The sequence below is a fragment of the Acipenser ruthenus genome, chromosome 25 (assembly GCF_902713425.1).
Source record: "Acipenser ruthenus chromosome 25, fAciRut3.2 maternal haplotype, whole genome shotgun sequence".
Lineage (NCBI taxonomy): Eukaryota > Metazoa > Chordata > Actinopteri > Acipenseriformes > Acipenseridae > Acipenser > Acipenser ruthenus.
The window spans coordinates 25,227,907-25,241,998 of record NC_081213.1 but is presented as its reverse complement, the minus strand read 5'-3'; the positions used below and the strand labels follow the sequence as shown (position 1 = coordinate 25,241,998).

Genomic DNA, 14,092 nt, shown 5'->3' with positions numbered 1-14,092 from the left:
TTTTGTTTAACTTATGGTTTATTAATCAAGTGTGGCTGGAGCTGCTTATCCCTTTAAATTTCCACCCACAAATAAATACCAGTGATGATAGATAGACATGAGTGTTGGGAATTAAAAGCAGTGTATATGTGAAGTGTTATTAGCAGAGATTTTAGAGATCGTTATTCTTCTTCTTCTTATTTATTTCTTAGCAGACGCCTTTATCCAGGGCGACTTACAATTGTTACAAGTTACCGAAGTGAAAGGGCCAGAGTAAGCAGTTGTATGCTGCCATTTGAGAGGAGGACGTCTGTTTTCACTGTTTTAAAACTTTTACTGGCATTGTGGAGTGTCTCCATACTTGTGATCAACAAGCTTGTGCATGCTGAGTACCCATGGGCTTATACTGCTGCCAGTGGCTATCAACACTAGACTAGTTGACTTGGAAGGCATTTAAAGCAAATAGCACTTACAACCAGTGGTGTAAGAGACAGTGCTGGAGAAATGGTACATAGGCTTGTTTTGCAAAATGTCACTGTTTTCTGCTGATTCTGACTGTTTCAAAGTCTGCAGATTTCACAATAATAAGGTTTACTAAAGATTAAGAGGCTGTTTTTAAAGTGGGTGTTTGGGGGAAGTTAAAAAGTTCCTTATTTGTTAGGAGCTTGCAGTTAAAGAGCAAGTTCGTACGGGTGTGAGAGATCAGAGTTATCAAATGTATTTTTCCTGTTCCTCTGATTCACTTTGTATCGTTTTCTATTTCAGTCATCACATCCTGGTGACATTTTAAAACTTGAACACCCCTTGGGTCTAAATATACTGTAGCACTGTCCACCAGGTACATCAGGTACACAAAAGTGTATCCATGAATCTCTTCCCCAGCAGTACTCTGCCTCTGGTGGATGTAAGAAATAAACGTGTGAGTTGTACAAAAAAAAGATTTAAAGTGTCTAAATACAAGAACAATATATTAGTTAAGGTAACCAGGAGCAGAAGAGAATTTTTTGGGTTATATAAAAAGGGTGCACTTTCTGCACAGTGAACTTTTTTGGGGGGTGAATCTAACCCCTTTTTAAAGGTTCCTTTTGAAAATGCCACTTCCTAGTCCTCATGCACTTCAGCTTATAAAATGCTATTCAGGACTGCCAAGGTGAGACTGGATCTCTCCAAACTTCACTCACCAGCTGAGCAGGTTTCTTGGGTAGGTAGCTGACTGGAATGTTACTACACAGCAGAAAAGGTTTTCTTCTTTACTCTGGTAAGTTAATCATAGTTTGGAATGCATGTACAGTAAGATAGAGAGAGTTATAAGGCTGTTTTAAGGCATAGGCAAGACTTCATATGTGCATCCTGAAGAGGCTATATTTGATACATAAACTTTCTGAAGAGTGCATTAATACTACAGTTTGTAATGCTATGTATAGTAATGGAATGGTGTAGGATGCTGTAGAGGGATGGAGGCTGAATGCAATGATTTTAGAAGTTAGCTATCATTTAGCACAAGCAATCTAAATTTATAAACCAGCAATTCTATCTGTAATAAAAACAAAACCAGGAAGTCTAGATTTAATTAGATCAGTACTTGATAATAAATGTACACAATCTTTTCGATGAGTCTTGTCAGTGTCTTCTGTGTTGTATAATACTGATCTTGCATTCCTCTTTACATTGTTTTTGATATGTGAAGTGCAGTAAAAGTCTTAATTATAATAATGACCACATTCTTATTTCAGCATTGTTTCCGGGAGTGGTTGGCAAACGGCAGTGCCAAGTTGGGGTTAAGCTTTTCAGGTCCCTTGTTTGAAGTTGATATCGGCTGTACCGCAGCACACAATGAAGGGATATGTAAATACCGAAAATGCATCTTGGCAACTCAATAATTTCAGGGAATTTGTGACCCTGGTGAGATTAAAAGATTAGCCATAAGAAGGCTGATATTATGTGTAAGCCTCAGACAGTGAAGCCTAAAATTATGGAGAAAAAGGGAAACCATTTGTAGCACAGGCTAAAAAGAAAAAAAACAAACAAAAAATGTTTGAAAAACCCCTCCCACTGTTGGAATGCATGATTAATTAGCATTGCTAGCTATATTATTTTCTGACTTTTTCTCTTGCTTTGCACACCACACAATGAGAAATGTCCTCTTGGCAGAGTTAACACCAATACAGTGTCGAAACATGTTGTGAACCCACGAAACAAGGTTCTGCAGCTGCTTGTTGTCCTAGGCTGTCACATCCTTCAAAATGTTTTCAAATGGGCCAGCAATGGGAGGCAGTTACTGTAGCACACTGGCGTTGCCTAGCAACAAAGGCCTTTAAGACATAATATAAACCATCTAGAATTCCCCTTCCAGGACCACTGGCCTGAGTGGTTTGTGGGCTCATTTGCAGATTGTTCAACCATAACTGCACACACAGATATTATTTGTCAAAACTCGCTTAAATCCATGGGTGATAAAATAGGTGACTGACATAATTTTGCAAACAAAAAGTAAATAACACCACATGTTTGTGTTGCTCCAGCCTTAAGCCAAGCATCTATCATTTATTTATTTATTTATTTATTTATTGTTCTGTTCTAATCAATACAGAAAACCAAATTGGTTTGTGGATTGGCATTTAGTACTGACTTGGAACAGCTGAAGCGACTCTGTCTTGCAGATATGCCTTAAGCCTTTCAGCCTTTCAGACTCTCATGTCTGAGCTCTCCACGTTCACGACTGGCTGCAATGTTGCTCAGTGCCAGTTGTATTCAGATTGTGTGCTGGGGTGCTTGCTAGAAAGGAGACTACCAAATCCATCTTCTGGTGATTTTTCATTTTCCTGGGCTTTGGGTTTTCTCAACCAAAAAAAACAATTCCAGATGAGAGAATTAAATTCAGGCAACAGGGCGTGGCCCTGAGTGAAGAAGGGATTGTGGGCAGTGAAGAGGATTAGAGGGATATTAGCAGTGGGAAAGAGACATAATCCATAGAGTTGGGATCTGGAACAACTCCACTTTCCCAGGAGAATTCAAATATTCCCAAGCTTTAAATGATTGAAGTACAGCAGAGTTTTACAGGGGAGCAGGTCATTTCTGTTCTCAGTTTCTCTCCAGTCATGAAGACCCTGCACCTTAGTGATGTTTGGCAGTGCTATTTTTTTATTATAGTAGAGGGTTCTCTGAAAATGGCATGACATTAAATCACAACTTTGAAGTTGTGTTCACAGCTGTCTTCGCACACAGACACAAAACAAACAAAAAGCCTATTGAGAGCGCAGCCCCTCTGAATCTTAAACTAGACCCTATGCGAGTCTGAATGAAGAGATTAACGTTTTCAACTGTTGTCTTCAGATTTTGGTTTGACAGTAAATTATATTTGATCCGTCTCGGCCTCGTACAGTTGGCACATTCCATCGTTGTTTTCAATAACCCTCAGCAGTCACACAGATGGCTTTTATTAGAAAGAAAATATCAGCAATAGTTTGAGAGTATTAAAAACCGCTCCTGTTTTCCATTAGTGTTCATTCAAAACTTCTCGTCTGTCGGTGCAAGGATGAGAACAGAATGCCTTCTCTATGATTGCAAGCCTATTCACTGGATAGATTAAGAGTGCACAGCTCATTTATTTTTGATGGCCATCGTTTCTGGCTGGAAACTGCTGTATTAACAGATACATCGGTTTACAGCAGCTGGAGATCAGTGAATCTCTGGAGGAACTGTTATTTTAAAGGTATGTAATGTCTCAATGATTCTGGCACAGCTGTGTGGAAATTAAATTCTGCAGCATTTTAACTGGTAGATAAACGCATCTTAAGATTCAGGTTTGGATCCCGTTCTGACAGGTGAAATAAAACACTTCTTGACGTGAGTATTTTGAATATTCTGTTGTTCAGTTGAATCCTGCTTCTCTGATGCAAAAGCCAGTTTTCTGTTTCACGCACCAAGAGCTCAAGCACCAGTTTGCTAAAGAATTGTATTCGAGGAAAACAGAAAATGCAAGTTTTCTGACATGTTCTGCAAGCCACCATTCATACGTAGCTATGCAAAGTCGGTGTTACCTTTAAGTGTGTATCAAGGCATGCTATTGAAATGACAACATTTGTCTATAGCCTATATATTTATATTGGGCATTTATTGGCTTAAGACTTGATTTGAAGCAATTGTACTCAAAAACAGAAGTTGTATGAATGTATGTATTGTATTATATCAGTACCTTTTTGAATGACTTGATTTGTTTGGAAGAAATGGTAATGAAGTGTGAAAATGTGAAGTCCATCACGAATGTGAAGAAACACGAGAGATTGCAGTATGGTGCTCTACTCTACAGTCCCCACTGATTCCCTGTCAATTGCAGCCCTGTTAACATTTATGCTGTATGACTACTATGCTAGCTTAAAAAGCTTCTCCAGGGCTTTCTTGACTCTGTTTCGTGTTTCCACGCTTGTTTTAGGCAGCGCACCAACATAAACATTGGAGGGGCGGAAAATGTAGCAAATGATCAAGATGCTCGTGGCTGGATGCTTCTTCTGTCGAAGCTGTGGCCTGGCTCCGGCCTGTCAGTGGCATGTCTCTCGTGTCGTGTGTGGAGAGGTGCTGGCGAGCTGGGGTTCATTAAAGGTTCATCCCCCAGTTAATAAAGATCAGGACTGTGTGTGTTGGGGGGGGGGGAGGGAGGGGGGGATTCTTTGGCACACAGCCAGAGACCACACTGCTAGACGAAGGGCACTCTAGACAAAGCGTCATCTGTTGCATTGAGTGCTCTGCAGCTCTGGGTTCAGAGAAAATTGTGAATTCTTTAAGCTTAAGTGAGGCAGGAATCGTTTCTGGCTTTTGTATGATCATTTCTGTGTGTATTCTGTGTGTATTTCTGTGCCCCGTATACTAGAGTTTGCTTTATGAGATCATCCCGGAGGGGGAAAACCTGCAGTTAAGCTGTAGTAAAATCAAGATCAGTCTAGGTCTTCTCTTGAATCTCTGCCATTGCTGTTTAGTTGTTTTTTGTATTTGTTTTATATAAGCTGCAGATTTTATTGACTTATTTAAAAAGGGTTTTTCTTGGAACCAAACTGTTACTATGGACACAAATTTGATACACGTTTTAATGACTAGCTTAATAAGAAACAGTGTCCACTTGAGAAAGCCATAGCTCTCTAATACTGCAGACTGGAGAGCAGAGCCAGTCCCAAGCTCCGTCCAGCTGGAATGATTGGGGTGGGTTCTGGAGGCTGGCAGTCAAACTTCACAAACATGGCTGGTTTTATGAGACTGGTCAGCACTATTTTGGACCACCTTCCCTGGGGGGTTTTCATTGGTGTCCTGGGCTCTCATCCTAGGTGTCTGATTCAAGTCTGAATGCCTTCAATGTGCTGTACAATGAGCAGCTTCATCCTGCCCTTTCTGCTCTGAGTGCTGTGGGACTCCTTAATATTCTCTAAACAGATTGCATGTGTATTAGAACCGTGTTTCTGTCTGCGAAAGCAAGTACCAGCGAATGAAAGACGACATGGAAGTAGGGCCTACTAAAATGTGAGCCATTGTATGGTATGTTTTTCACTAACCTCTTCTTTGCTGGGATATGCTGACAAAAGCATCATGCCAGCACAGATGGCTTGTCTGAACGCAGCTGTAATAACATGGTGCATATATATATACAGTACAGTCCCACTCCTGAAGTGGTGTAATTTGGGCTCTGTGACAGTTTGCAGCTCACATAAACTAAAAGCTCCATTTATAGCAGTTGAAACATATACTGTAATGTTGCCTAAAGACTTTCATAGTTGACAGGATTTAAATATAAACATTGTCTCCTTAATAGTACGAAGTTCATCATTTAAATACATATAAAACATATAACTATAATAACCATCTACCTACAGTACTATTCCAGTCATGCTAGTTAACATTACACAGTTTCTGAGGCTGCAGTAAGACGAGATGTAGGTATAAAGTTGCACTTATCTTTGGACTTATATGAGAGCACCAAACTGTGTTCATGTACAGTACTGTGACGTTGCCACCTTACTTGCTTGCCTTCCTGTCTTTCCTTACTGGTGTTGTCCTCCTAAAGTGTACTTCTTCATGTACAGAGTGAGGCGTTGAAGGGGCAGGGGCATGGCACCCTTGGTGTAAGAGGCTGAGCTTTGTCTACTCCTCTCACAACTGAAAGGTAAAAAGTAGCAACACACTGAAGGGTACAGAGACTCTTTGAACCCAAGCACACAGTACGGAATTGGCAGCATTAGTTAAACAGTCTGTTATCAAATAAGTTCTGTGTTACAACATGAACCAGAAGCTGGGTCGATTTGAATCAAGAGCAGGGACTCTGAAGGGAACCCCTTTCAAAATAAACTTCATAAGGAACATTGTTGTGTGTGTGTGTGTGTGTGTATACTGTTTACAGGATTACAGAGATCTTGCCTTTTCTGCAGGCTTTGTGCTTGTCATTACTCCATCGTTTTTATCCATGGCAAGTTAAGATGAGATACATTCTTTTCAGCCTACCTGGGAAGCAACTGAACCAATTTCCACTGACTTTTTTTAACGTTTTACTTCCTTTTTTTTTTTTCAAAGATTTAGAAAGTCCTCATATATTGTGAATGGAGCACTTTCATGAAGCGTGGAAGACCCTTAGCAATGGGTTTGGGCTCAAGGATTCCGTGTTCGAAGATTCTCCTTGCATGTCTCCCACCATCGCCCAGCGGTTTCCCTACCAGCGGCGCTCTTCAGATGAAAGCAGAATCACAGACTCAAGCAAGACCAGCTGCACTATCCGGGTGTACCTGCCCAACAAGCAGCGCACAGTGGTATGTATTTTTAGCGCCACAGGAAGGAAACATTTGTAAAGGTTAAATGCAGCTTGAAATGGAATTCAGAAACTTTAGGCATGATAATTTGGTGGGGGGAGGTTAATGGACAAGTGAAAATAACGTTCAACTAAAAATGTTGTTGTTGGCGTGTTTCTCTTCTCCCACCGCAGGTGAACGTGCGGCCTGGCATGACCCTCCATGACTGCCTCATCAAGGCCCTCAAAGTGAGGGGGTTGCAGCCACAGTGCTGTGCTGTGTTCAGACTGCACCATGGGCAGAGAAGGTGATTCTTAAAAATGATCTCCGCTGGTATAGCATCTGATGTGCTTAGCTGTAGGAGAGCCATTGTAGAGGCCCCTTTCAGGTCTTTCCTTCTCAGATCTCCTTACAATACCTCCTGTTGGGATAATCTACAAGGTGTTTCTCAGACCTGTTAGCCTGGACAGACTGAAACTTTAAATTCTGTTATTGACTTTTTTCTTTCCCGATACAGTCGAAACTCCCGTATGGATTGGAATACAGACGCTACCTCATTGATCGGTGAGGAATTACTAGTTGAAGTTCTAGACCATGTTCCCTTGACAACGCATAATTTTGTAAGTTTTTTCTAAATTATTATTTCTTAATTATTATTTTTTTTATAACACAATTACTTGTGAAACAAATTTTGTTTTTCCCAGTCATTGGACAAACCCCGTACATCCGAAACAACAAAAACAGATGTATATGCCAAGAGCAAATTGAACCATTTATATGAACTTGCTACGTAAGAGTAATACATTTTCTGTTTTTGCCTTCAGGTTCGGAAAACATTTCTGAAGTTGGCTTTTTGTGATATTTGCCAGAAGTTCCTGTTAAATGGTTTCCGGTGTCAGACCTGCGGATACAAATTCCATGAGCACTGCAGCACTAAAGTACCGACTATGTGTGTAGACTGGAGCAACATCAGACAACTGCTGTGAGTGTCCTGTCACGCGGAATATTGTGCTAAACTACACTATCTAAACGAATCGTTATATATTTGCAATTTTGAAATCAGTTGGAGCTCAAAGGCCAGCCAATGTGGGATCCACGCTTGCATTACCCCTCCTGCACTATCAACAGGGCCCTTGCTAAGTCAACCAAATTCTTCAAGCATTAGTGAAAACAACTAGGTAGAAAATACATAGCAATTAGTATGACATGATTCTGTGATTTAAACTAATATGGTATTGCAATCTGCTTTCTACTTCCTCATGTCTGTTTTATTACTGTAGAAAAAAAACTGTCTGGCTGTATCTTTATACGTTGAGGTTTACTAGTACCACCCAGCATAGGCACTGTGGATCAAACAGACCGCAAAGGAGAAAGCAATGGAAAGCCTTTATTATGGAAAAGAATGAATTCATTTCTTCACCATTAAAGAAGTGCTAACCAAGGCTTTGCCGTACGCTTTCTTACCTCTTTTAGTTGTTTGTTTGTATTGTATAATTGAATTTGAAACATGCAGATCTTTTAAAGACCTCCCATTAGAAGTTACCTTTGCTGCAACTGTGGATCAGTTTCACTCCTGTGGTCTAGCTGCTGTTGGGTCAAGTGAACCGCCTACAGATGATCTTCAAAACGAGAAAATGGGGAGCAGTGACAGAATGAATTTTAAAAGTTTAGTTGGCACACATTATACTGACATTATACTCACTACTACCAGCTTACCTAATGGTTGCTATGTATGGAAACTATGCAAGCTGTTGTATCTGTGGTTTATAGAAACTTGCCATATATATTACAGTATTTAGAATCACCAGCACGTTTTGATATCTCTCACGATCTCTGTGTCCACAATTTAAATTGTGGCTCTGTGTGTGTGTGTGTGTGTGTGTGTGTGTGTGTGTGTGTGTGTGTGTGTGTGTGTGTGTGTGTGTGTGTGTCTAGTCTATACTAGACTCTGTGGGGGATACAAAAAAAAAGTATGTATCTGTGTTCTGCAGACAGTGATGGAGTTCAAAAGAAGTTTGCATAAAGGACTTCTATTGATAGCCCTGGTTCTTTGCACATTTTTATCAATGGAAATCAGGAGGCCTCTGCATAGTGCTCCTTTGTGCTCCCTGCCTCCATAGGCAACACTATATTTCTATGCATTCTGATGGAGACTGATGACTGATTTGATTTCCCCCACACAGACCAATTGCTGAACTTTATTTCTCCAAGATATATTTTTAAGAGTACCTCTGTGCGTTTTAAATCGGAAGCATCCCTTCCCTATACACAACATGTTTATAAAGCTTTTATCATGAGGTATATGGCCTCAAGTTGTGTGTAGACTCTGACTGGTTCATTTCCTCAGGTTGTGTCCGACACCAGGTGAGAGTGGAGGCCCCTCCCTGCCACCCCTGTCATCACGACGAATGCGAGAGTCTCTCTCCCGATTCCCTGTCAGGTAAACCTTATCTAATATTGTATTTAGGAAGGTAAACCGGGAACAATTACTCACTGAGACTAAGATCTCATTTCCAGTGAGGTACCGGGACAAGAGGCTACACGTTACAACAGCTCCAAATATCAGAAAATAAAAAACAAAATGCATTGTGACAAGTCCTTGTTTATTTAACAATTAGAATTACATTTTAACCTAATATTCAAAAGAAGGAACAGAGCATGAGTGAAGTTGAGCCAGGTTTAGTTCCGGTTCTTGGGACAGAAATTAGTTTAGCTCTTCTTAAAGCGTAGGTCGATGTAGTATGAGACATGAGGCTGTTTCACAGACGCACCAGTTTTTGTCTTTCCGCACTTAATAACCCTCAGCAAGAGAGCTGCCTGAGCTGCAGATAAAATGGTCTTTACTGTAGGGATGTATCCTCTTTGTTATTAATTATTAATGAGTCTTAGCTCACGCTTTTATCCAAAGCGACTTAGAGACTAGGGGATGAACTATGCATCACAACTGCTGCTGCAGAGTCACTTGCAATAGGACCTCGGTTTTGCATCTCATCCAAAGGATTACACATATGCTCCGATAAATGTGCCAGTTTCTTCATAATTTTAGCAGATTGATGTCGTGCATGTATATTTCTAGATTGGAGAGAGATAGCATTTAGTGTTTCCTCTTTCATGTTTAACCACTATGGTTGGCCTGCTTTATCATAGTTACAGTGGCACATTGCGACCGCATAAGTAGCTAGTGGCATAGTAATAGGGGAAGGGTGTGACAAACAAAACAAAATTGAAAACAAAGCTGTTGTTAGCAGCACTAACAAAAGCTTTTGAGAACGGGGCACTTATTACTTAGTACAGGATGTGGTATTTTGTCTAAACAAATTCAAAGCTTTGACCATAGCTGCATGTGCACCAGTGTGGAGTAGTGGTTAAGGCTCTGGACTCTTGACCGGAGGGTTGTGGGTTCAATCCCGGGTGGAGGACACTGCTGCTGTACCCATGAGCAAGGTACTTTACCTAGATTGCTCCAGTAAAAACCCAACTGTATAAATGGGTAATTGTATGTAAAAGTAATGTGATATCTTGTAACAATTGTAAGTCGCCCTGGATAAGGGCGTCTGCTAAGAAATAAATAATAATACTATGGCTGTTAACCACGCTCTTGTCTTGCAAAACTATATCTACACTGCCGTAGTTCCTTCCTTTAATGGGGATTAGTACAATTTAGTTCTGTTTTTATTCTCAAAAGCATTCAGCTCCTGGCTCTTTTTAATGCTGTCAGTTTATCTTGCTTTGTTCAAACTTGTATTCCAAGGGTATTGCTGCTATTCTCTCACCATTGCTTTGTTTGTGTCTTCTAGCTCCCAGCACAGACATTCTACCCCCTATGCATTTAATGACCTCACAGCCTACCGTCCCACAGACTGCTCCCTTTCCCAGAGGCAGAGGTCCACCTCTACTCCCAACGTTCACATGGTCAGCACGACCATGCCAGTCGACAGCAGCGTCATAGAGGTAAGGGTCTGTGTGAGCTTCAGTGCTTCTCTTCTTGGCTCGTTGTGTCCTATGAGAAGCAACCCACAGAGGCAAGGCTTAAAATACCAGCAACGTGAAACTGAAGTTCTATTTTAAACGCAAGGAATTCTAAGGGGATAGGGAGCACAGCAGAGTGATTCCTTGCTTTACATGATTCCAAACCAAAGGGACTTCTGCAGAAGACAAAACGCTGCAAGATCGCTGAACTACTAAGCTAGTGTGTGTCTTCATACACCTCACCCCAGTCGTATACACCATTGTAATGGTCTTTACATTTCTTGACATTTCTTGAATCTCCCTATTCTATTGCTATTATTTCTTTACAGTTTTATACAGGGTTGGGGGGGTACCTGGGTGTCCAGCCTTTTTTGACCTCACTATCTGATTCTTTACAAGGAGTCTAGCTGTCTTCATTTTTAACAGACAGAAATTATAATCTTAACTCCTTTCCCCTCTTAAGAGAAAACGTGCTAGCTTTTTAAAAGCCATTGTCCTGCTTCACATAGGCTTCAGTGCCATTTTCACGTCGTGAGGCTTTCGTTATAATGCATTTTGTGTTTCATAGACTGATTCAGATCATACAGCGGTGTGCCCTACTGGCAGTTACTATGTATACTGACTGTGAGCAAGACCCGCTTCCCAAAAGATGGAAATCCTAGTACAATTTATTAACAGCAAAACTATAGCAGAGTTAAAAGAAATAAGGAAGATTACAGAAAGCACATCTTGAATGCTGCTGCTGCTGCTGCTGCTGGAGGTCATGTCTATTCTATACACTTTGTACAGGTACCAGAATAGTTTGGGTGCAGAATGCTCCTTCGGCAGTTAGATTTACAGGGGAAAGGGGTTCAAATGTAACCTCCAAGATACACCCTGCCCCCCGCCCCCCTCCCCTCTCTCTCTTTTATTGTTTTCCTTTCTTTCTTTCTTTCTTTCCTTTGCCCTCTTCACTGGCCTCTTCTCTCCTGTCTCTCTTGGTTGGTTCCCTGTGTGGAGTAGGTAGATTGCCTGAAAGCTTCCCCCAGGTCCTGGTGCCGGAGGTTTTGCATGAGAGGAAGAGTAGGTATTGTTTGCTTCTCTGCTTGAGTAGAAGTTGCCCCCCCCCCCCTCCCCAGTTCTGTCAAGTCTGTAATAGAATACTAATAAAAGGTGACCAATGGAAAGCAAAGATGGTGAAGGCCTTTGGTAGTGTAGTAATAAGTCACATAAATTGCTAAAAGGGTTCTTGATCTGATTTACCCAGCATACACATGGGCATCAGATGTAGGTTAATGATCACTTTCAGATTCACATTACTGCTTTAAAGCAATTGTTCCTGTCAGTGTACTGCTTTCAGGGAGAGAGGAAGTTAAAGAACAGTGTGTGTGTGTGTGTGTGTGTGTGTGTGTGTGTGTGTGTGTGTGTGTGTGCGTGTGTGTGTAAGCAGCATTACAAGTACAATAATTCAAAATCATCTTAGATTTTTACTATCTGTGGTTATCATTTGAGGCAGGTTGTTTGATAAAATTGTGACGTTTTACTTGCTTTGACATTCATGCACATGTTGCATTCATCTAAGTATAAACTTACAGAAATAGAACTTAAATTGTTCTTCTTTTAATGCCTGATTTGCATGTTGAATATGTTCTTCCAAACCACTTGGGGGGGGGGGGGGGGGGGGCGGGGGGGAATGAAAGTATAAAACACCATAGAACACTTAACTTCAGTTTTTTTTTTCTTTATTTTCATAGGATGCAATTAGAAGTCATGAATCAGGTGAGTGTTAGGAAAACCTTTTAAACTTAATTTGTTCAGTAAGTCTGTGACTCACTACCACTGTGTGAAACACTCTGCCCCCTGTCGGTGAGATGAGGTTAAAGCCCAGGTCACACCTGGAACGATAACGATAACCATAAATCGTTTACGGAGCCGTCACACCCGAACAAAAAAGGGCTCCCATATATTGTACAGCAAATGCCAATCAACTTTTTAGTACAATCCCACTGTTATTTCCAGCAAGATGAGGGACAGTGATGAGAAACATTAAGAAATACTCCTGTTGTATTAGATCAACAGAAGGCATGGAAGACTGAGAAGACGAGTGTGGGTACACAGAATGCTACAGAGTAGGGAGGAGTTAGGGGAATTCCACACGCTCATTGGTATAGTCAAGTGCTGAAAATTACGCCGTGGTATTGCCTCAAGGAAGTATGCACGGTCGCCTTGGGTACAACCACTTCCCATTAAAGTAAAACAGACAATAAGAACATGGTATGTATCGTTCATTACACCTTACTTAATATGACGTTAGATGATACTCCATAAATTATGTATATATTTATACTTATTATTATTATTATTATTTAAAGCAAAAAAAACTACAATATGCGGACTGACATGTCTTTATGGAGTATATAGGATCATACATCGTGCTTGTTCTATAATTATACATTAATGGCTGTTTATCAAATAATTTATAACACAATTCAAAAATAATAATAAAAAAAGATTCCTGATGTATACTAGGACCAGTTTTCCGACATGATGTTCTGTGGTGGAACACTGGAAGGCAGTCTTCTTTGTAGTAAATCATTGCAGTGCCTGTATTTACTGTTTATCGTGTTTAAAATAATATGTAAAATAGCACCAGGTAGGTGGTGATGTCACATTTAATACAGCCCTGATTGGCCAGGAACATTTATCGTTATTGTTGTAGCAGGAAGAAATTGCTCTGAAAGCGATGGAAACGATAGCTATCGTTATCGTTTACAATGATCGTTATTGTTATCGTTGTGGTGTGACCACCTCCATTCATTTGAACTGGAATGGTTTTTAAAAATCATTATCGTTATTGTTCCAGGTTTGACCGGGTCTTAAAAGCTCTAAAACCACGAGTGCAGACAAGCCTGGCTCTCTTGCATAGTGGATAAGAAGCTTGCTTGTGGTTTGCGCCCAGCCTCAGCCCTCTTACACCTCCCTGACATTTCTTTCAGGGAGCCCTCCCAATCTCAGTCCAACAGGCTGGTTCCAGTCAACAATGCCAGTCCCTGCTCACAGAGAACGAGCCCCATCATCCAACACCCAAGAAAAAAAAAAAATTGTGAGTACTACTTGCTACTGTTTTGCTTTATTGTCTTTGAAATTGGTGTCCCTTTTAGTGGTGAAGCAGACATTTGTCATTACCTTCTAACTGTAATGCTTGGTAGTAAATAAATAGTGAAGACTAAACTATTTGCCCTAAATAAGTACTCATTGTCTGTTTATAACGTTAATATGAAAGAAACTGCTCAGTGTCTCCAGTTTTTTATTGATTGTTTTGGATAGAATTATCAAGCTCCAGTAAGTGTAATTATATTTGCGCTATTTATAATCAGCAGTGCAACCTGCTAAAAGCACTG

The 14,092-nt window shown here is 40.6% G+C and overlaps 1 protein-coding gene across 7 annotated transcripts in view; it reads left to right on the top strand.

The window, feature by feature from the left end:
- LOC117414023 (RAF proto-oncogene serine/threonine-protein kinase-like) overlaps positions 1-14,092 on the top strand; it is a 28,080-nt gene that overhangs the window by 5,286 nt on the left and 8,702 nt on the right. For 3 of the 7 annotated variants that reach the window (XM_058999820.1, XM_058999819.1, XM_058999823.1), the window contains exons 2-10: positions 6,532-6,764; positions 6,938-7,050; positions 7,261-7,363; positions 7,568-7,725; positions 9,091-9,183; positions 10,541-10,694; positions 11,715-11,774; positions 12,446-12,470; positions 13,688-13,794. In XM_058999820.1, the coding sequence (XP_058855803.1) occupies positions 6,558-6,764; positions 6,938-7,050; positions 7,261-7,363; positions 7,568-7,725; positions 9,091-9,183; positions 10,541-10,694; positions 11,715-11,774; positions 12,446-12,470; positions 13,688-13,794 (1,020 nt within the window). In that variant the 5' untranslated portion in view covers positions 6,532-6,557. Of the gene's footprint in view, positions 1-3,671; positions 3,692-4,555; positions 4,579-6,531; positions 6,765-6,937; positions 7,051-7,260; positions 7,364-7,567; positions 7,726-9,090; positions 9,184-10,540; positions 10,695-11,714; positions 11,775-12,445; positions 12,471-13,687; positions 13,795-14,092 lie in introns of those variants that run through there. The other 4 variants (XM_058999824.1, XM_058999825.1, XM_058999821.1 and 1 more) reach the window with 3 other exon arrangements.